At 45.2% G+C, this 21,652-nt stretch overlaps 2 protein-coding genes and 1 long non-coding RNA gene across 5 annotated transcripts in view; 2 read left to right on the forward strand and 1 right to left on the reverse strand.

Annotated features, from left to right (window-relative positions):
- Nucleotides 1-9,205, forward strand: part of ip6k1 (inositol hexakisphosphate kinase 1) — a 36,008-nt gene extending 26,803 nt beyond the window's left edge. For 2 of the 3 annotated variants that reach the window (XM_085776884.1, XM_085776885.1), the window contains exons 5-9: nucleotides 3,030-3,270; nucleotides 3,766-3,947; nucleotides 4,523-4,698; nucleotides 4,819-5,052; nucleotides 5,497-9,205. In XM_085776884.1, coding sequence (XP_085633010.1) covers nucleotides 3,030-3,270; nucleotides 3,766-3,947; nucleotides 4,523-4,698; nucleotides 4,819-5,052; nucleotides 5,497-6,021 — 1,358 coding nt within the window. In that variant the 3' untranslated portion in view covers nucleotides 6,022-9,205. The remainder of the gene's footprint in view (nucleotides 1-3,029; nucleotides 3,271-3,765; nucleotides 3,948-4,522; nucleotides 4,699-4,818; nucleotides 5,053-5,496) is intronic. The other variant, XR_015035849.1, reaches the window with a different exon arrangement.
- Nucleotides 9,206-12,092: 2,887 nt separating this feature from the next.
- Nucleotides 12,093-14,639, forward strand: LOC146987630 (uncharacterized). The gene is made up of 3 exons (XR_015035851.1): nucleotides 12,093-12,248; nucleotides 13,565-13,657; nucleotides 14,503-14,639. It is a non-coding gene; the product is annotated as an uncharacterized LOC146987630 (long non-coding RNA).
- Nucleotides 12,942-20,176, reverse strand: asb14a (ankyrin repeat and SOCS box containing 14a). The gene is made up of 12 exons (XM_085776893.1): nucleotides 19,891-20,176; nucleotides 19,413-19,613; nucleotides 18,634-18,768; nucleotides 18,370-18,528; nucleotides 17,674-17,919; nucleotides 15,981-16,152; nucleotides 15,664-15,769; nucleotides 15,400-15,579; nucleotides 15,076-15,204; nucleotides 14,816-14,944; nucleotides 14,530-14,683; nucleotides 12,942-13,736 (listed from the first exon to the last, which is right to left on the reverse strand). The coding sequence occupies exons 2-12, from the start codon at nucleotides 19,597-19,599 to the stop codon at nucleotides 13,561-13,563; spliced, it is 1,773 nt and encodes a 590-aa protein (XP_085633019.1). The 5' UTR covers nucleotides 19,600-19,613; nucleotides 19,891-20,176; the 3' UTR covers nucleotides 12,942-13,560.
- Nucleotides 20,177-21,652: the final 1,476 nt, after the last annotated feature.

Consider the following 21,652-nt stretch of genomic DNA (forward strand, 5'->3'; position numbering starts at 1 on the left):
ACAGCAAAGACAGTAAGAATTCATATGCAACATGTACCTCAACAGCTGCTAGTAAAGACAACAAGGCCAGTTACACCAGTATTTCATTGTCAATGTTGTAATCACCACTGGTAGTCGAGGCTAATGATACCTAATCAGGAAGTGACCGTGGGCGTCGTGTTCAATGGACAGACCTGGAGTTTTTAAAATAAAACAGAGCCAGCAGCATTTTCAAAACTCTCCGTAACGCTACGTGTTGCAAGCATAGCAAAATGGATGTGTTTTTAACAAAAACATAGCAGGGTGGACGTAGTCGAAGTGAAAACAGCTCTAGAGATTCATAGAGGTAGTCATAGATTTCACTTGTTTTTTTTTGGTGACACCTATTGTCACTGAAGGCAACAGAAAGTGTGTTTAAAAACAAAAGCGAACAACAAGCGACATTATCAGAAATAGAACGGGCTGTTTTCCTCCAGCTCCACTTCTCTCTTCAGTAATGTAATAATAGAAAATACCAGAAATGACACAGACTGGACAAACTCTCACTTACGTCATTGACATATACTTTCAGAATAATATCCATCAGTTGATAACTTTTCATTTGAAGCTGCAGCTGGATCAAAATGTTAAATTTTCAGTAGCAGTTGAGTTTTTAAAGCTCCGAGGGGCTGTGGGAGAGTGAAGTGTAAACAGTGAGCCTGATGTAAATGAGATAACAGCATTACAAACCGAAACGCTACATTACACACTGCAGTGTTTCCTGTGAATCCCTTGTGCGGTGGTAGGCAATTTGAATTCACAGCAGGAGTGACTTTACAGATAATACGATTTATTGTCCACAGTGTATAGGATCAAAAATAGAGTTCGATTTAATTCAAATTGTAAGCTTTATGAATTGGTTTTATGAATATGAAATTTTCCTCAGGAATGTTCTAAAGACATCCAACACCACACACGTTACATCACTTCCTGTTGACAGGAGGCTATGAAGAGGGAGAAGATCTCAGGAGCAGGATGTAGGATGAAAAACCCTTCCAGATGTAACAGAGCCGTTCCAAACAGATGTTGTAGATGATTAATTAATTCTGTATATTAAATCAAAGGAACTTTCAACCTGTCACACATGTCACCGTTTTCATCGTTAGCACTCTGACATTAGCATTTAGCTCAAAGCAGTAGAGCCTTACAGAGCTGTTGGCGTGACTGTAGACTCACATTCAGTATCTAGACTGCAATTTCACAACATTATTTTCTACTTGATATACTTGATATATACTTGTTTGTCATTCCATAATACCTCAAGTCAGATAAGGTCAAATGTAGGCGGAGGAGAATAGAACAGTTTTAGCTAAGCCAGATGAAAAATGTACTTTAGCTACTTTACCTAAGCGACCACCGTCATAAACCCCCTCCCCACATTCAGCTTTCAACTGTACATGAGACCAGGATGATATCGTCCCTGTGCATTGATCTGCAGTCAGTAGTACGTCAGTAGTACGTCTGTATTCCCACCAGTCATCCTGTTGGTGTTGTGGGTCCCAGCGCCATGACAACAGTGGTCGATGAGGAGTCTATATTTAACCCTGGATCGGTGCCCACTACTATTGTCCTGCCAGTTGAATAAATACAGTCAAACAGCTGTCCAGACACCGTCAAGGTTGTTTCATCGTCAGACTGTGTGACTCGGTCCGATCAAGTTTATCCCTGTGTTGTGCCGAGGAGCTGGTGAAGTCGCCGTGGGGACGATGCTCTCTCTCGCTGATGCTGCTGCTCAGATGAATTTGGACTTGATGTGGAGTTGATTTCCCACCAGCAAACTGACAGCAAAGTGAATCAGGGAAAATGTTACAGTGTTGAGCCAGGGGCGAGATGATATACTCAGAGAGTAAAGCTAAAAATAACTGATTAATGTTTCAGTCAAACATTGGCAGACATTCATGTCTGGTTAATTGATCCATTAGAACGTCTAAATCTTGATGTATTGATGGAGAAATATAACTGTACAACTCAAGAGTCCATGTGTATCTACTCTAGTGTTAAACATATTGACACAAAGATCTACAGACTTATATTTGTGAGTTTGTTTTATACTTTATCATGTCAGTTAATGTCAATTAGACATTTTACATTTCTTGGCCCTGAATCAACAGCCAGATGGGACCAACTCAAACTTAAGAGTTTTGTGGGGGAGAGTCATCCTCAGATATCTGTCTGGCCTTCCTGAGTGCCTCACTCTCATTGCAGAGCTGTTCTTGTGGCTTGCCACCCGCATTCCCTGCAATATTTACAAGTTTTGATGGCTTGGTTTTGTCCTTCACACTGAAGTTGCCATACCAAGCAGTTGTGTTTAACTGTAAAATGCTGCCAGGCCCCTGTGTGCCATCAGTTTCTGTTGACTGACAGCACAGCTCCTCAATTTCCTGATTAAAAACAGCCACTGGTTGTAAATACTGTCAAGAGTTTTATTTAAAGCCCGGTCAGTGATAGCCCAAAAACGTAAAACGCTGCAGTACTTCCACAGGCTGTTTTTTTTTCTTCTCTCAATTCAGAACACAGTGTAAACATCACATAATGGAGAGCGACGGTACAGTTGTTACTGATCAAGAAGAGTATGTCTATCCTATCTATATCTATATGTTGACTCACCGATCTACAAACACTAACTTGCATACCTGTACAGTACACAAATACAACATCATACATGTACACAGCTTTGTGCATATACTGTATAGATGTGCAAAAAAAGGGAAAAGTGAATTCTAAAAAAGATATTTAAATACATTTTTGAATCAGCCCTTGTCTCAAGTCATATTTACTAAGAACTGAGTAAAAGAAATATAGAGCCGACCTTTAAACTACAACCATTGTTTGCCCTTTCTGAGGCTAAGGAGAGTTTGGATCAAAAAGAAACATGATGTTCGTGTCAAAGAACTGCATGTCGGGTTAAATGAGTGTGAGATTCCCCCACCACTGGTCCGATTTGGTGGTTAATGTTTCTCTGTGTCTCTCCGGGTATTTTAATATTTCGTGTCCTCCTTCTGTCCTGTCAGGTGTGGTGCTGGTTTGTTTCGAGGGTGACTCCGATGGCTACATCAACCTGGTGGCCTACCCCTACGTGGAGAGCAACATGGATGCTGGGATTGCAGAGCACGAGGAGCGCGACCCCCCCGAGAGGGAGCAGCCGAGGAGGAAACACTCCCGCCGAAGCCTCCATCGCTCCTCCTCCTCCTCGGACCACAAGGAGGAGCGGCCCGACAGGAGGGAGCCGCACGACACCGACACCTCAGACAAGTGAGATCAGTTGTTTTTTACATAACTCTAAAGTGGTCGTCTGTCTTTTTTAATTGCTGGTTGGATATTTTTCTGACCTTTAAAGATATTTGTTGAGTAATGAAAAAACTATTGCCCGATTAGTTGCAAATAAAAAGATGAATACCAGTGTCAGTCAGGCACTGCACCGCTTTGATCTAATTTTACCAGCCCTCCGCTATAGTTTATCAACAACCATTTACCATGAAATGTTCTCCAGACATTCATAACATGCAGAAGAGGATGAAATCTGCTGACACTGACGATCCTATGACTTATTCTCTATCACCACCAGGAGGTTAATATTTTAAGTCATTAACTGTAGAAAACAACTGAGTCTGGACCTAATAAATGCATAAATAAATGTTCTGGTGAGCCTGAGCTGCTGTTTACACCTGGACAGTCGGTGTATTGAATAAAATTGGACTTCATAGATGATATCCTCTCTCCTCTCTCCTCCTCTCTCCTCTCTCACAGTCTTGCAGAGCTGAAGAGTCCCAGGTTGGACCCAAAGCTCCACTCAGACGTTCCCTTCCAGATGTTGGACTGGAACAGTGGTTTGACCTCGGAGAAGATCAGCCACAACCCCTGGAGCCTCCGCTGTCACAAACAGCAGCTCAGCCGCATGAGATCTGAGTCTAAGGACCGCAAACTCTTCAGTATCCTTCCTCACTCCTCAGCCAATCACGGTCCTTGTTTCCAGAGCTTAAAAACTAATGTCATCCACTACAGGAGATGAGATGCGAAGATTTGTCGGGTAAAGTTTGATTAAATAGAGATAATCAAGGCAAATCATGGGCAGGTGAATGAATGAGGCTGTAGACGTGATGTAAAACTGTACAGCCTGTTCTAACTCTGGTGCTGGTGGAGTAATAACCTGAGCAGTGAGAGACACTGAATGTACATATGACTGAGACCGTAGGGACAAGAGTGAGGGTTTGATGTGTCGGAGGTGATCAGGTTAAAGGTTATGTTTTGATCTTCAGCTTCAAAGAGCCGACTGCAGCTGCCAGGAAAACACAGCTGAGGAATAAGCAATGATCTCTGTCCTCAACAAAGTCCATCTGTCCCAGTCATATTCAGCAGGGCGGCTGTCGACTCACAGCCTAAAAACAATATTTGGTTTCTGGCAAACTTGCTTTACTTCTTACTCAGGAAGTGAATCCTGTTGAATACATGATGTGTGTGCATCCAAACGTTGGTTGTTGCTCCTTAACGGTGGCGCTTTAACCAGAGTTTCTGTTGTTGGAGAACGTGGTTCACCACTTCTCGTACCCCTGCATCCTGGACCTGAAGATGGGAACCAGGCAGCACGGAGATGACGCCTCTGAGGAGAAGGCAGCCAGACAGATGAAGAAATGTGAACAGAGCACTTCGGGGACGCTGGGAGTCAGAGTGTGTGGCATGCAGGTAGAAGCACGAATCCAGACTCACAGTCATGAAGAAGACATAACGGATGATACATGATGAAATGGCCTTTTATCTCGACAGTTAACACTTGTGCTGTTGTTGCTTCTCCCGTCTCCGCAGGTGTACCAGCTCAACACCGGTCACTACCTCTGCAGGAACAAGTACTACGGCCGCGGCCTGTCGATCGAAGGCTTCCGCCAGGCCCTCTACCAGTACATGCACAATGGGAAGGGCCTGAGGCAGGACCTCTTTGAGCCGATCCTGAATAAGCTTCGCAGCCTGAAGGCGGTGCTGGAGCGGCAGGCGTCCTACCGCTTCTACTCTTCCTCGCTGCTCATCATCTATGAGGGAAAGGTGAGTCGGCCTCAGCACCAACCAGGACTTAAACCGTAAAATTCAGAACAAAAGTTGCAGTCTATTTTTGAGGGTCTCAAACTGGGAAAACAAGGTTTTCTATTCCGATTTTTTAATAAAAACGTTATACAAGTTATTCCACAAGTCTACAACGTGAAGCTTCTGTGCTGCATTGTAGCTCGTTCTTGTTATTTTAAATTAAAAAAAGAAAATAGAGATCGCGGGGTAATTTGAATACTGTACATTTAGCGCAACAGAGCGTGCACGCGTGTGTGCGCGCCTGCGCGTTAGAGAGAGACCGAGTGTACCAGGTATAAACAGGGTTGAAATTTACCTTGGTCGCGCCAGTGTGTAACCCGCACCCAACTTTTTAGATGAAAGAAAGTGTGACTAATACACAGAGTTTTCCTCCAGGACTTACGCTGTGTCTGACTGTGTCCGCAGGAACCTGAAGGCCCCTCAGGCCTCGGCTCCGGGCAGCACGCAGCCTGGCAACAGAAGACGCCCGCGGCCCCTGCAGAGTCCCACTGCGGCCCCGGGCCCCTCGCTCCTCCCGCCCCCGGCGCTCCCTGTGAAACGGACATGAGCCAAAGCCCAGACCCGGGGTCGCTGTCCTCTCAGGGACCTGGACTAATGGCTCCACCCACTGCCCCCCCTCGCCCCCCTCCTCAGGCCCCGCCCACCAAGTCAGACTGCCACTCTTTCCTCCCCCCTCCCCCCTCGCCTCACTCCCTCTCAGACTCCTCCTCCCCCTCCTCTCCCAGTTTAATTTCCTTCCCCCCTCCTCCAGCCCCTCCGCCCAAGGAGCCCCCCCTGGTGGACGTTCGTATGATTGACTTTGCCCACTCCACCTTTAAGGGTTTCCGTGGCGACACGGCGGTGCACGACGGGCCGGACCGGGGCTACGTGTTCGGACTGGAGAGCCTGGTCCGGATCCTGGAGAGCCTGCGGGACGACAACCTGCCGTAGCTCCGAACACACACACACACACCAACACACACACATCTTGTTGTGCAGTAGTTTAGATCGTGTTGCTGAGCTGCATCGACTGTAAATGTGGAACAGGGTTGTCCAGGACGTCGTCATGGAAACATGGCCATTCTACAGTCGAGTGGTTACTATGGCAACAGGCAGGAGGTGGGACAGTGGAGCTGAAATGGAAAACCTCTGCACAACACAACACACACACTCTTGTACGTCTATGTTTGTGAGGACCCTCCGTGACTTAATGCCTCTACTCTAACCGTCACCGTGACGACCCCCAGTACTCACCGAGCTCGGTCCTGACCTCAGGATCCTGCTCCAATACAGATGTTGTCCAGACACATTCAGACAGGTGCTCCTCTGTTACCGCAGCGATGTCAACCATCGCCAGACGACGGGTCATAGTGTCTGACGGACAGACACCTGTAGCTGCAGCCGACAGGACAGCGGCCCACTGGACGAGGCTTCATCTCCAGGGGCTGCGGTCGTATCAACTGTTGCCGTGAGCAGAGTTTGACACCAGACATTTTCACATTCATTTTTCTGTGTTTGCCTTTAACTTTAGTTTAAGATGCATCTGAGCTCGATTTTGTAACATCACAGTCAGTTGTGGTGCGTATTCACATATTATAGATTTTTCAGTAAAGGAAAAAATCCTTTTTTATATATAATATATATATATAAATATATACTATATTTAGTTCTTTTTTTATGCAGGAAACCAAACCAGACGCAGCGTGAGTGATTTTATGTGTCTTAAAACGTGTCTGGAGAGGATCCTGAAACTTCCCACTGCAGCCATCCAGTGTCAAACTCTGCACATGCATCAGTCTGCACAGTGAAGGTCAAACACTCTGGTCCTCACAAACATAGACAAATGAGAGCAGACACGCACACACACACACATACACACTGACACACACATCCTGGGAACAGTTGTCTCTGGAACAAAGCGTCCTCTCTGAACGACCAATCAGCTGAATCCCAGGGACCGCCCACTGAAGTTGGCCCACACTCACATTACTCAACCCCGACTCCCCCTCCAACCCCCCACCACACCCCACCCCACCCCACCACCGACGCCACTCCTCCTCCTCACCCCCCTTTCTCTACAGAAACCAAACCTGGACAGGAGAACAGACTCTGTCAGCGTTACCTTGAGAACGCACTCAGAAACACATCCAAGCATCTGTTAAAGCAATAGATGGAGACGATAGACGGCAACTTTACTCTTTGGCAGTGCAGAGGGCGACATCGCCCACAGTAGAGCGGCGATAAAGCGCATTATAGACGTAGGCTTCAAGGAGAGATTAGAGATCATTTTTTAAGAAAAAAAAAAAGCTACGTGTCCGTTTTTGGGGCTTATTCAAAAACGTTAGTAGTTGGTGTCCTGTAAAAATCATCCTCTGTGTAATATTGGAAGTGTCAGTTTCCCAAATCTGGTGGAGTGATATTCTGTATTTTCATCTTGTCAACAAACCCCATGAAAACCAAAACCAACAACAGGTGCGTGTGTGTGTGTGTGTGTGACACTGATAGGTCTTATATTCCTTTGTGCCATAGAGCTCTATCAGTCTGACACACCGATGCACTGGATCTTGTGTCCATTCATTATTATGAACACACTCACACACACACACACACTGTCCTGCACTAAATTTGAACATCATTTGCTGAGCAGCAGCATATTCTTATATGAGACTGTCCATCTCCATTTATGATTATTGTTGGGGGTCTCATGCCTTTATTTGATCGGATAGGACTGGGAACAAGGTGGTCTGTCTCTGTGTCATGGTTGGTGCTTCAACCTCCTGATCTCTTCACATCTGGAAACAGCAGCATTCAACAATGATCCCCCAACGTCCATTCAGCAGTCGTTCTGCAGCTTCCAGCTGGCCGTCGTTGTCACGGGACTGTAGACGTCCAGATCCGAAGCCACAGATCAGCTGCTAATGTGACTTTAATTTGCGACATCGTTGTCTTCAGTTTTGCTGTTTTCAGTGTCAAGAATGAATCAGTAGAAGCTGAGACGAAGAGAGGTCCTGAAGAGGCTCAGGGAATCAGCTGCTTCATGGACTTTGTGGGGGGATAGTGTTGTATATTAGTGACATTAAGCTGGTTCAACAGGGTAGAGAAGCTAACGCGTTGTTGGTTTTGGTCTTTTCTTGGGATTTGTTGTCAGTAACAAAAGTATAGAGTAGTACGAGCCTTATTCCTTACATTGGTGCTGGGTGATGTGTTTGGATGACAGAAATTTGACAAATAGTAACTTTTATTATCACCCAGCCCTGCATCAAATGTGTCAAGACGTAATTATATTCTATGGATATATAAGATAGAAGTCACCATCCTGTCAGTGTCAGCAGAAGCCGCTGTGGCGTCTCTACTGAGGATGTCACCGTTTTATCTCCTCTGATCAGACCTGATTAGACGGTGTCAGCCAATCACAGTTCAAGGAGCTACAGAGGCTGGCTGCGACGCTGCAACGCCCCCCGCTGGACAACAACAGGAACTTTATTTACCCCAGGAATAACAAGAGAGCAAATATGAATATTTTATTTTTGGTTTATCGAGGTGATAATTTATTTTTTTATTGTACCTTTACTCACAGGTGTGGGTAAATGTTTTGTCTTTTACATGTCTCTTCCCCATAAATGTATAAAATGTAAAGAAATTAAGTGCATCAGAGACACAGTGTGTGAAATGTCAGGATTATAAGCAGTATTATTTGAGCTGACTCCAGTCTGTTTCGTCTGTGATCCAGACCGGAGTCAGCTCACTGAGCCCAACACCTCTGCCTGCTGTGGAGTCGTCGCTCTGGTGGGAAGCTCTTCTGAACGTGTGTGTGTTAGAGCAGATGTAGACGCCATCTTTTAGTCTTTGGTTTGTTTCACTTCACATTTAAGGAGTTGGTAAAGAACTGCATGCACGTTCACGTCCTTCTGTTTGAGTCAGTTTGCAGCACAGCGTCAAACAGTCTTGTTACAGTCCTTCACAGAGTCTAAGGCGGCGACGGTCCACGTGTCTTCTCAGATCGTGATATTTATTCATGGATATTAGCCTCAATGATTGATCAGAGTTATTTAGCAGTATTTTCTGCATCTGACATCATCCTGACTGTTTGTTAGAACAGTGACAGTAAATGAGATTAAATCTTTCCAGAAGCTTTTGGGCTTGTGTCGTGATTTCCTGACCACACAAACAGGTCCAAGACCTTTGACATCAAAGGGGTTGGAAAGTTCATGGGAAAATGTTTTTCTACTACAACCACCAGTTGTCTTGAGAAATCATATGGACAGAGAATGGAACACTCACATGACTCAGGACAAACAGAGGGAAATATGGTAAAATTCATTACAGACCCGTTTTGATCACAGTGTTGGAAGAGCTTATTATGAATTATGACTAAACCCTGTTGCTTTTGGCTACATCACCAACTACTTCCCAAACCAGTTATATTTTTATTATTGTCCAGTCACACAATGAAGGAAAAAAACACAAAACAAGAAGAAAAAAATAGCTGTTGACACACCAGCAAACCACATGTCTACTATGTTAACTTAACCTTTTCGCAGTGAACACAGCTTTGTCAAATGTTGACGGTTAAGGTATCGTAATTGTTTGTGTACAAGAGTTAGCTCCCACCAAGTAGCCTACTGTAATTACTGTGAGTCATTACACGAAGCTGATGCAGATTAGTTTATTTGACCCTTTTGACTACATCACTCCGCTGTAGGCTAGATCCTATGTTGACCGCTGTTACAGTAATGGCTGAAAGATCACAAAACCTGTAGTTATTAACAGTTAACATGTACAGTAAACATACAGTATAGTATAGTACAGTAAATATTGTCTTTGTACAACAGTTAGTTCCTGAAAGTTTAAAGCATTTCGATTGGACAAGCGACATTAGAGTCTACTTGCCAGCCCATAGGGCCCCATTGTGAACCCGGAAATGATGAGTACCCCAAAGTTTTATGTTAGAAATATATAGTATGGGTCCCCAGTATTCAGAAACTGCCGGATGCTAACTTATATATATTGGGCAATTAGCATAACAGACATAATTAGCATAAATTAGCATAATTGCCTATATGGGCAATATTTCAATAAAATTGACTTGGCTGATCTGGGCAATATTGGAGTGGTTTTAGGGGTTATTGATGATGCTGAATCCATTTCTGACATTTTCAAAATTCAAAATGGCTGTCTAAACCGGAAGTGACCAGATTTTAACCGCCAGTGGGCCGATTTTGATGGATTTCAAAATCTGGTCACTTCCGGTTTAGACAGCCATTTTGAATTTTGAAAATGTCAGAAATGGTAATGCTAATTATGTCAATTATGCTAATTGTTCACTATGTACAAGTTAGCATCCGGCAGTTTCTGAATGCTGGGGACCCATATTACTTAAAATACATGAGTTATATCAGGGTTGCCAACTCTCACGCATCTGGCGTGTGTCACACGCTTTTAGGTCCTGTCTCACGCTCTCACGCCACTCAAACAATTCTCACGCCAAAATCAAGCGATTTGGCAAAAAAAAAAAAAAAAAAAAATTAAAGCAAGCTTGGCACTCATCAATAGGCTCTCTGATTGGTGTGCGCGTTGCTTATCCGCGTGTCGATTGGACGGCTGCTCAAGCCTGTGATCACAGCACAGTAGGACGGGGAGTTGTCGATCCGCTACCCCCCCCCCCCACCAACAGCGGCACGGTGCTGAAGCCTGGACCCGACTTGGTCCGAATCCGATGGTCAAAAAAAAGAGGGAGAGAGCGAAGCCCGAGACACAACCTGACCTGACCGAGTTATGTTTTCAGACTGAACGCGGCTCGAACTGACGCCTGCGGTCGGGCTGGTTGGGCCAGTCCGTTGAAAACTATAAAATCAAGATGCAGACTGGGTAGCACAAAAGTAGCCTACAGCTAGGCAGCTCAGTCCAGAGAGCAGAGGAGAGAGAGACAGCGCAGCAACAGGTGTGTGTGTGTGTGTGTGTGTGTACGTGTGTGCGCAACTGCGCATGCATGCACGTGGGCCATACCTGCAAACTCCGAATGGGTATGTAGAATGTTTATTACAGAAGAGAAACACACATTTCAGGACCTGACTTGTATCATCAGGCTGTAGTAGAAGACTGAAAATCACAGGACATGTCTGTTCTGTCCTTTCATATATTAATAGGGTCAATAGGCTGGTCCAGGCCAAAAGCCACAGCTCCCCACTAGACCAGTTTCATACACTCCAGCCATATAATGATAGGAACCACAGATCTGCTGCTTTTTTTCCCCTGTTATCTGAAGCAAATGTTGTGTTTTCCCTTTATTTTCTTCTCAGAGTACACCAGAATGCTTCAAATACATGTTAAAATCACAATTTTTTCCTGGGGGGGTGCCCCCAGACCCCCCTAGAGGGATATACGTATTTTGTCACCTATTACACCTCTAGCCTACTCAGTTTGCAGGTATAATGTGTGTGTGTGTGTGTGTGTGTGAGAGATGAGACAGAGAGAGAGAGACAGAGAGAAAAACTACAATAAACATAATTATTATAGACAACCCCCCCCCCCCCCCCCCGCCAACAGAATCTCACTCCAGCCCATGCCAAAAGTTGGCAACCCTGGTTATATGTCCAACCAGCATCCTCTAAAACTTAAGATTTGGCTTAAAATCCATCAAAATCGGCCCACTGGCAGTTAAAATCTGGTCACTTCCGGTTTTGACAGCCATTTTGAATTTTGAAAATGTCAGAAATGGATTCAGCATCATCAATAACCCCTAAAACCACTCCAATATTGCCCAGATCAGCCAAGTCAATTTTATTGAAATATTGCCCATATAGGCAATTATGCTAATTTATGCTAATTATGTCAATTATGCTAATTGCCCAATATATATAAGTTAGCATCCGGCAGTTTCTGAATACTGGGGACCCATACTATATATTTCTAACATAAAACTTTGGGGTACTCAACATTTCCGGGTACTCATTGTTGGCAAGTAGACTATTACAGACAAGTATCTTTTGTAAACTCTGGGACTTTTTACTACGTGTATCACTCCGCGTCACAGGTCTATTGATGTTGATTAACGGTTGTAATAACACAGGCGTATTTCCCAAAAAAATTAAATAAACATAATGTTTGAATAAAAGTCGTCTGGTGGTCAGAACATAATGAGAAGAAAAGAAGCCTGGATACTTCAGCACACACCTGAGGTAGCAGACAAAGCAACGACGGTAGCAGGTCAGAAACTTCATAGCTACACATGGGGCAGTCCCACATCCATGGGCAGTCCGTGTGCATTTTATGACGGCACAAGCTAACTGGAAACATCTGGTGATATGATAATAATCTCCAGTGGAGGAGAGATTTCAGGATTTTTGTCAGAGGTAGGGATGTGTCCTGAATTAAAATACTGTCTTTATGAGTGAAGGTTTACCTGAAGAGTTGTAAATCCGGAGGTGGACACACACGCACACAGGTCTATTGTGTAACTTGTCCCGACATCGACATGAGAATAGATTTGCTACATACAATTCACATACTAATTAAACAGCTGACATAATAGTGACATATTATGTTGTTGAAATCCTTTAATTTTTACTGTAGCCTATTGTCATTTTCTATGTCATATTCTCAAGAGACTTTAAATATCCTTGATAAATGATTCCTGATGTGTTTTACTTTGGGACACTTTGTTTTCTGTTAAAAAAAATATACAAATAACATTTTACAATAACACACTGCTCTACATAGGGCTGTCACAATCATGAAATTTACAAATAATTGTGATTAACAACTGAATTGTCTTTTTCTGATCATTTTATGACATTAGTATAAGCTTAAACATAGTTATAAATAATACACATACACCTCATGAAGAAGAGCTATTTATTGGCATTAAACATTGGAACATATAAATAAAAATTGCATTTCTGTTTACCTTTAGGTTTTGCAACTAAATCCATTTTGCTTAGGTCAATATGCTCATCAAAATGCAATCGTCAACAGTTTGTGACACTCCACCATGGATGTATTATATTCTTATATTCTTATAATAGATCCATGCACTCCACTCATGTGCAATTAAACCACAGCAGAAGAGGGTGAGGGTGCAACGTGATGATGTCATTAAAAGAGTACCATTCAAACCTCAAACGGTGGAAAACAACAAGGAAACAGTGATGGAAATATGACATATTGGTCAGTTTCCTCCAGGTGTTTTTATACGAATGAATGGAAACGACTTTAACGATTATGATAAATGATTGCAGTCAGCTCAAATAATTGCAATCAGGCAATTATGTCATAATTGGGACAGGCCTTCTTCTGTGAGGGTCATGAAACATTTGATAGAAAAATACAATAAAATGAAAAACAAATAATGCATTTTCTGTTGCTCCTACTGTTAAATGTGTGTATTTTTGTGAAAATAAGTTCAGAAAGTGAAACAGTGACTCCAGAGTCTGTGGATTTTACTTTGTACTGAGCTGCTGTCTCTGTGGGTTTTGTTTCCTCTCGCCTGCATCAGCCCGGCGTGCTGCTCTGCTGGCCGTACAGGTCATACTCCCGGTACCGGATGTAATCCTTCAGTCGCCCCGGCAACGGCAGGAAACTCATGAAGGTGGGCGAACGCAGACGAAGGCGACCGAGACAGCGACGAATCCTCAGCCGGCAGAGGTGCCGCAGGCTGCGAGCGTTCTCTGCAGAAGAAATAGGAGTGAATGAAGATCAGTTCTTGTTTCTGTCACTTGTTGTCTCCCTCAGGCATGGGTGCAGATCCCGGGGGGGACGGGGGGGACATGTCCCCCCCAATTTATGAAAAACATGAATTGTCCCCCCCAATAAAAATACCCTAAATTATTCCAAATTGAATAAATGTATTTTCAGACTTCACATTCTTCACATTTTAGATTAACATCTAAAAAGAAATGATTGAAATGGTGGAACAAAGAAATCTCTGGTCTCCTTCACTATGATGTTTAAATGAATGGGTAGTTTCTTACACAGACACTAATGACATCAGCAGGCTTTAAATAAATAAAAAAACGCCCCCCTCAATCTTATGATTCATATTTTGATATTCCTCCATATCAATTAATCATGCATAAAGTAGTTCCATACACTGGGAGATAAGGAAGATGGTGAGAAGAATTGGGGATCTGGGAAGGTCGGAGGGAGGCGAAAGATAAGAATGTGAGTAGACATTACATGTCAGAGACCCTTAAAATTATAATTTACTAATATAACAGCAGTGATTCACGCTGTTGGCTGTTTAGGACAAATAAGCAAGAAAGGTAAGCACAATAAATAATTCCCTGTGCAGTACTTTTTGAATGATATGGTGAGCCTCTAAGTTGTGATTTATGGTGGCATGTTATGAGCTGCATATGGGCAAAAAAAACAAAAACAAAATCACTTTTGTGTCCCCCCCCAATCCTGACATCGGATCTGCACCCCTGCCCTCAGGGATCAATAAAGGTTGAATTGACTCACCTTGCAGCCTGCAGATGTCGGGCCACTGCTGCTGCTCCATCACCGCCGCCTTCAGCTTTGAACACAAGGTCACGTGGTCCACGTAGTCCAGCAGGGTCCGGACCATGTGCCCGGAGAGGTGCCTCAGCCAGGAGACGGTGATCACCTCGCAGAACTGCACCGACACACAGACGCAGAGCTCAGAGACAAACCTGGTCTCCACGGTGATGATGATGCACAGGTGAGGCTACAGGTGGTGCACCCCAGTGTGAGCCCACTCCCAGTCTGGACCAACCCCGTTCATTACCATCGTGTCTTTGATCACACTGTCGGTCCAGCCCTCGTAGTCTCCAGGGATGTGGGCATTGCCGCCGTAGGGACAGTCGAAGCAGCGGGCCACGTCGTAACCATAGTTACACAGCATCCTTAGAACCACCTATCACACACACACACACAAACACACACACACACACGACAGGCCAGATTAGATCAAAGACTTTCAAAGTGCATAAGAACATAAACCCAGAGCTGTTGAAGTACCAGTAACAGGTTTCAGCAGCAGCGTACCTCGTCTTTGAAGGCGTACTGCAGCGCCGAGGGGAAGTGGGTCGTGTTCACTCGGCAGTAATAGTTCACGTTGGCTCCAGACCTCAGCAGCAGGTCGATCAGCTCGTAGTTGCCCAGACGTAGTGCGACCTTACAGAGGCAGACAGCGGATCAGCTACAGACACACAGAAGCTGCCGTGCTGTTACTGCGTTGACAGTGAGTCACAGTCAGACCGTCGTCCCGGCGAGTTGGTCCAGCACGTTGTCTGATGTGGTCAGTCCTCGCCGCTGCACCGTCACTACTACAACACACACACACACACACACACTCACACACACTCATACCTGCAGACATTTGACGGGGTCCTGGTTGGGCATCGCTCCAGACTCCAGCAGCAGTTTGGCTGATTGAACGTCGTTATTGGAGACGGCGAAGAAGAGCGCTGACTTCCTCTCGTCGTCGTAGCTACGGCGAACCCAGGGGTGGAGCATGTAGTTGGGGTCATAACCAGATTTCAGCAAGGCCTGATGGGAGTCAGAGGTGTCACATTGAAATGACACAGATCTTTATTGACTGCTACACACACACACACACACACACACACACACCTTGAGGCAATGTATGTGTCCTCCTGCAGCAGCCGAGTGGAGAGGACTCATCCCGCTGTCGTTGACGTCTCCCCTCGAAGTTACTGGAATCAGCAGGTTCAGAGCTCTGAAGAACACACACACACACACACACACACACACACAGAGTGTAAGGCGGGACCACAAAAAATGATTTACTTGATTGATTCTTGTGCTTCCATGAGGGCGGAGCACATGCAACTGAATATCATTTGCACAAGCCTATAGTAAAGAAATTAGACAGATAAGGTTCAATTGATTGATTGATTGATTGATTGATTGATTGATGGAACATGTACTCCAGGTGTCCTCGGTGCGCCACGCGGTGGATCGGCATATGTCCGGTGCGTTTGGCAGCGTTGGCGTCGGCGCCGTATTCCAGCAGCAGACTGATGACGGCCGGGTCTCCAGATGCAGACGCCTCGTACAGGATGGACGCCTCGTCCTGAGCCTCAGACAGGACGTCGGCACCTGCAGAGCAACACAGCAGCGCACGCACAGAGCTATGTAAGTGAATAAATAAACTTGTATGTATTTATTTATTTTTTCCCTGCATTTTGCCTTCTCATAGTTCAACACCACCAGAGATGTGAGCTCTTTATGAGATTCATGCAATTTTTTATTTTTATAAGGTTTTTTTGTATCAAGATTTTTACATCTTGGTGCGTGAATGTGACACCAGCCCTCCCTGGCAGCTTGCATATTATTAAACTGACCTAGTGGGGACCTTTTTTTCTTCTTTCTCATAAATGTTTTACTTTTTACTCCTTTTTCTCGTTTTTTCTTTTTAAGAAAAAAATGTCACAAATAATCAGGTGGCAGTAACATACAAACCCTCAACATCACCAACATAAGAGAGGACAAACTAAAAACTAAAAACTAAAAACAAAAAAACAAACAAGCTATAACAAGACAATATAAAACAACAGGAAAGTATCCAACTGAAAGACACCAAAAACAAAAACAAAGACTAACAAGTACAAGTACAGACACTGCAAACATGGGGATCCTATACTGCTAGACGCTGCTTGGCTCAGCGTTGGTGACTGACTGACTCTTTAGTAACTAACTATTAATTAACCACCCAGACTCCAACTTGCCATCTCTGTTTTCCTTACGGGGTGTTCCCACCAAACGCGATGACGCTTCATCGCGCGTCGAGATTACATGTAAAGTCAATGCAAACACGCGATTAGTCGCGTCATCGCGCCGGGCGATGCGATGGACGCGATAGCGCGGCGCGATGGACGCGTTGGCCGCGAAAAATCGCCTCCATCGCGTCGCCCGGCGCGATGACGCTTCATCGCTCGAGTTGAAATAATTGAACTTTTGCGGCGAATTCGCGTGAAGACGCGCCGCGACAGCCAATCAGCTTTGAGATCGTCACCGACGTGCTGACGTACGGACGTACTGGTGTTCCCTTGGCAGCTTAGTCAGAGCGAGTCTATTGACAATATTAGAAGTTTTCTGGTTTAGTTTAGTTTATTATTCAGATCCCCATTAGCTGCTGCAAAGCCACAGCTCTTCACTGTTGCTTTTCCGGTGCTGTTACAAACGTTTCTGATTTGGAGATTCGGACCTGAAAGCCCGTTATCACTGCTGTTTTCAACCAGCGGGCGCTGCGAGCCGGCCGCCCCGTCCCAAAGCACTCAACAGGCGGTCAGTCACACAGTAGTTCACGGAGCCGTCTCCTCCTCCTCCTCCTGCAGCCAGAGACCCACACCGCTGTTCCTCTCCCATCTACAGGGACAGAGACAGTGCAGCAAGAGTGGTTATCTCTGCCAGAGAATGAAATAGTGGGAGAAATGTTGTTGTTTGGGCGGGCTCGTCGCGCGACGCGATGCCGCGACGAGGCGTTTTTTGCATATTGGACCAGCGTCAAAACTGGAGCGTCTAGCGCGACGCGATTTCATTTGACGCGCGATTCAATCGCGTTCATCGCGTTTGGTGGGAACACCCCGTTAGACTTTAGTCAGTGTTCCTCCCTCTGACCTTTCTGCAGCAGAGTCTGCACCACCTCCAGGTGTCCACCCTGAGCCGCCAGCGCCAGCGGCGTGAGGCCGTAGTGGCTGCGAGGGTCCGTCCGAGCTCCGGCCTCCAGCAGCATCTTAACCAGCGAAGAGTTGCCCAGGCGCGCCGCCTCGTGGAGCGGACAGCGCCCGTGGCAGCCGTCCTGGTTCACCCTGGAGCCCCGCATGAGTAGCATGTTCACCAGGTCAGCGCGGTCTGAGCGTATCGCTGCAGAGGGGCGGAGTCAGACAGGTGACAGGTGACACAGACCGGATGCAAACAGCCTGAGCTACTCTGCACTTTGTTAGGGAGGGGTCAGGGCCGTTGTATAGGGGAGAAAGGTGATGATAATTCTAGGGGCCCAGCGCCCAGTAGGGCCAAAAAAAAAAAACCCAGTAGTCTAATCTTTGTATGACTGAATTATTCTGCATGAGACCCTGACTAATACTCATAGCAATGCTGCATTAGCATCAAAACAAAAGTAGGCTAAATAAAAAATGATAATACGTACGTAGTCTAAGAAAAAAAGTGGAAAAGTCAGGGGGTAGGGGCCCACTTTAGTATTCTTTCAGGGGGCCCAGAATTCCTAGCAACGGCCCTGGGAGGGGTTAGTGTTTACAAGACTGTGTCAGTCTCCATCCCACCGATGGAGGGTTGAGGAGGTTTGATGCAGCCTACCTACAAGCAGCGCTGAGTCCTGCTCCTGGTCCTGAGCGTCCGGCTCTGATCCGTGCTGGAGGAGGAAGGAAGCATTTTCTATCAGGCCTTTTTCTACCGCCACGAAGAGAGGAGTCTGCCCACGGAGGGTCCGACACTTCACCGACTCTGGGCCCGAAGCTGGAGGACAGGACACACAGTGCATCATCCATCACCATACATCTTGTCTGTGTGATGAGTGAGGGTGTTTTTGTTACAGTGGAGCCGCACAGAGACGGTGTGGACCTTTGAGTGTGAGCTCCAGGATGTTGTGGTTGCTCTGAGCCGCGGCTTCGTGAAGAGGAATCCACCCTCTGCTGTCTGTCTGCAGAAACACATCTTTGTGTCCGACGCACAGATCCTTCAGGAGCTTCTCATTACCTGAGAGGAGGCGTGGACACAGAGTTCAGGGTTCGGATGTGGCGTGGCGAACACAGTCGAGAGGTTTTGTGGCACTTGTGTGTCAGTTTGTGTTTTACAGTGTTAGTAGTGTACAGATTTTGGGTGTCGGATAACATGGTGTCAGGCCATCCCTGCTTCACATCTGCCACATTCAAATTCAATAACATGGTCAGTGTAAAGTGCTGCCACCTGCAAGAGACCAAATAAGGCACAAATCCTGAAGACCTGTTCAGTTTGTAACTAAAGTCACTTGTTTTTCTCCCTTCTTTCCTCTAGAATTACACACACTGAGGCGTAAATAAAAACATATCAGCTCTTTTTGGGTTGGGGTGTTTGGACTGGCTCAGTCGTTTGAGGCACATTTCCACTTTCCCTGACATTGATCCTCATCCCTTATCCTGTCACTCTGCTGGAGCTGGAGTCATGCAGACAGAGTTTAGACTCAGTCTGCTGAAAATGTTTTTTTTCACCACTTGGGGGCAGCACAAACACAGTCAACACATCAACTGATCATTAAATTTGATACAGTCAACAAGCAAAACAGTCATTTTATGCTTCCAGAGGTTATAAAATATGATTTAGAAGGTGAATTGCAGCCGGAGCTTGGCGTCGTCCCTCCTCACCTCCTCTCACAGCGGTGAAGATCCGGCTGCTGTCTGTGCAGAGCTCAGGGTTGTTAGGAGGCGCTCTTGATTCTTTGTGAGTTTCCCTCTGCTTGTTGCTCTCCAGCAGACTCTGCTCAATCATGAACTGAATGGCTGCATCATCTTCATCATCCTCCTCTTCAAACCCAAACTGCTGAAACTCCATGTCGTCCACACAGGCTGTGTGTACAGTGTGGAAATAGTACTGTTAAGTTTTTCCCCATAACTGCCCCAACTTTAACAGACTTTTTTAAAAAGGTATTTTTGTCTAAAGCAGTGGATTTGATCATAGACATCAATAATTCATTTTCAGCTGAGGATCATTTGCTGCATGTCATCATGTCTCTATCATAACATTTTGATACATGCTGCAGTCTGTCTGCTGGAGTGTTAGTGTAAATATTCAGTGGTACATGTATTTTGAAGGAAACTGACAGACGTCACCACACTTAGTTACCTTGCTGTTTAGCGTTCGCTTGTTGTTTTGGTTGCCTCTGCTCAGCTGTGGACTCCCTGAAGATTCAGATTCAATCTGTTGTTGTTGCTGGTGAAGGCGAGTGGTTACAGAGATCTCTGACCTGAGCCTGAAACCAGAGCTGTATGTCTGCACAGGTTACGTCAACAAAACCACGGTACTCGGTGTTTAACAGCAGAGACGCTCTGATTCTGACTCCAGATCAGCTCGTCTGGTCGGCAGCGGTAAAGCAGTCGAGCTTCATGTGAGGACCAGACGTTCCTGTTTCAGCCGACTCTCTACAGCGCTCTGGCTTCAAGGGGTCACGGGGGATCTGACACCCGTTACTATATTTACTTTCTCCAGCTAAGTTTATGCAGTGAACGGATCAGCAGACAGTGGGTGTGACTCTGCAGAACAGACCCCAGCCAGGTTGAGTTGTTCAGGGGTGAGAAATCAGTTGACCCACTGCCCCACCCCCAGTATCCCAACACTGTGCAGCGTGTGTGTAGCTCAGGCACGTCCAGGCTGCTCCACAAAGGGCCGTGTGGCTGCAGGTTTCTGTTCTAACCTACCAAGAGCAGACAGCTTGTTTTCTCACAGACTTTTGCAACTACTTTGCTTTTGCACACAGTGATTTCCCTGTGATTCACTGGCTGGAAATCAGTTATAAAACAAAACAAAACAATGAAATGATATACTGTATTTCGTGTTATTTTAGTGTTGTATCTTAACATTGCATTTTATTCTTGCTGTTCTGTTGTATTGTGTTTTAAGAGTGTGAAACTTTGTTATTGTTGTTTGAAAGGCTGCTTGTGTGATGATTTTATATTTGTATGTGCTTGTCTGTGTTAGATTCATGTTATTTGTTTCTGCCCAGGGACTACAGATGAAATTTAGCTAGTAGCTAATTCTGGTATGGCTGAGAGCCATGCACTGTCCCTGTTAAATAAACTAATAAATAAATAAATATTTTTGATTACTTTAACTATACCTTTAATGAACAAAAGATAGACATTTTAACCATTTCTTCACAGATATCCATCAGAAAACCCATCAACAGAAAAACCAAAAACTGGTGTGTCCTGTCCTCTGCAATGGATTCCTAACTCTAGGGAAAGAGGAAAACACTGTGGAAAGTGCATTGGTAGCCTACAGTTACTCAAATACAACCACACTGTTCTTGACTAAACTGTAGCTACTTTCCACTTCAATACAGGCGCACGCACAGGTGGAAATTAGCAAATGTTGCTACTACCTGGCTCAAGGCATCTTTTCTTGTCTCACGAGATTAATGTTTTTGTGCATTGTCCCTGTTTTAATTCCTACGCGTGCACGCAAACAAACGCGCACTATGATAATTGGTTGAAACTGCTTCACCACCACACTGCTGCATCATGTCGCCAGACACAAGTATTGCACGTGCACATTTCTCACTCACAGATGTCAGTAGCTTTTGGCGTAGTTTGAGCCGAATCGTACCAGCATATGTTAATGTCAAATTGCGTAGCAGCTACGCAACATGCGTACTGGACAAGAGGCCCAAGCCTGCACCAGTGTGGTGACCAGCCACAATCAATTAGTTAACTTAGAATCAGTTTTAATAGCAGTGCTACACAATTATTGTCCACGTCGCACATAAAAAAAACACATCTTTATAGACTTGAAGCTACGCTTGATATTGAGAAGGTCTATCTTAGGAAACTTTGCTCCATGATTTTAAAAAACCATTAAGACACAGACTTGACAAATTGAAATAATTTTC

Source organism: Trachurus japonicus, chromosome 5, assembly GCF_045865225.1.
Source record: "Trachurus japonicus isolate A0001 chromosome 5, Traja_1.0".
In the NCBI taxonomy this organism is placed as follows: Eukaryota; Metazoa; Chordata; class Actinopteri; order Carangiformes; family Carangidae; genus Trachurus; species Trachurus japonicus.

What these genes read in the sequence shown, in the direction of transcription:
- asb14a (XM_085776893.1), bottom strand. Translation starts at nt 19,599, where the DNA reads ATGGAGTTTCAGCAGTTTGGGTTTGAAGAGGAGGATGATGAAGATGAT. An exon ending in CTTCACCGCTGTGAGAGGAG is followed by an intron (nt 18,769 to 19,412) that starts GTGAGGAGGGAC and finishes GCCTCCTCTCAG; the next exon opens with GTAATGAGAAGCTCCTGAAG. An exon ending in ACCCCGTCAAATGTCTGCAG is followed by an intron (nt 15,205 to 15,399) that starts GTATGAGTGTGT and finishes TGCCTCTGTAAG; the next exon opens with GTCGCACTACGTCTGGGCAA.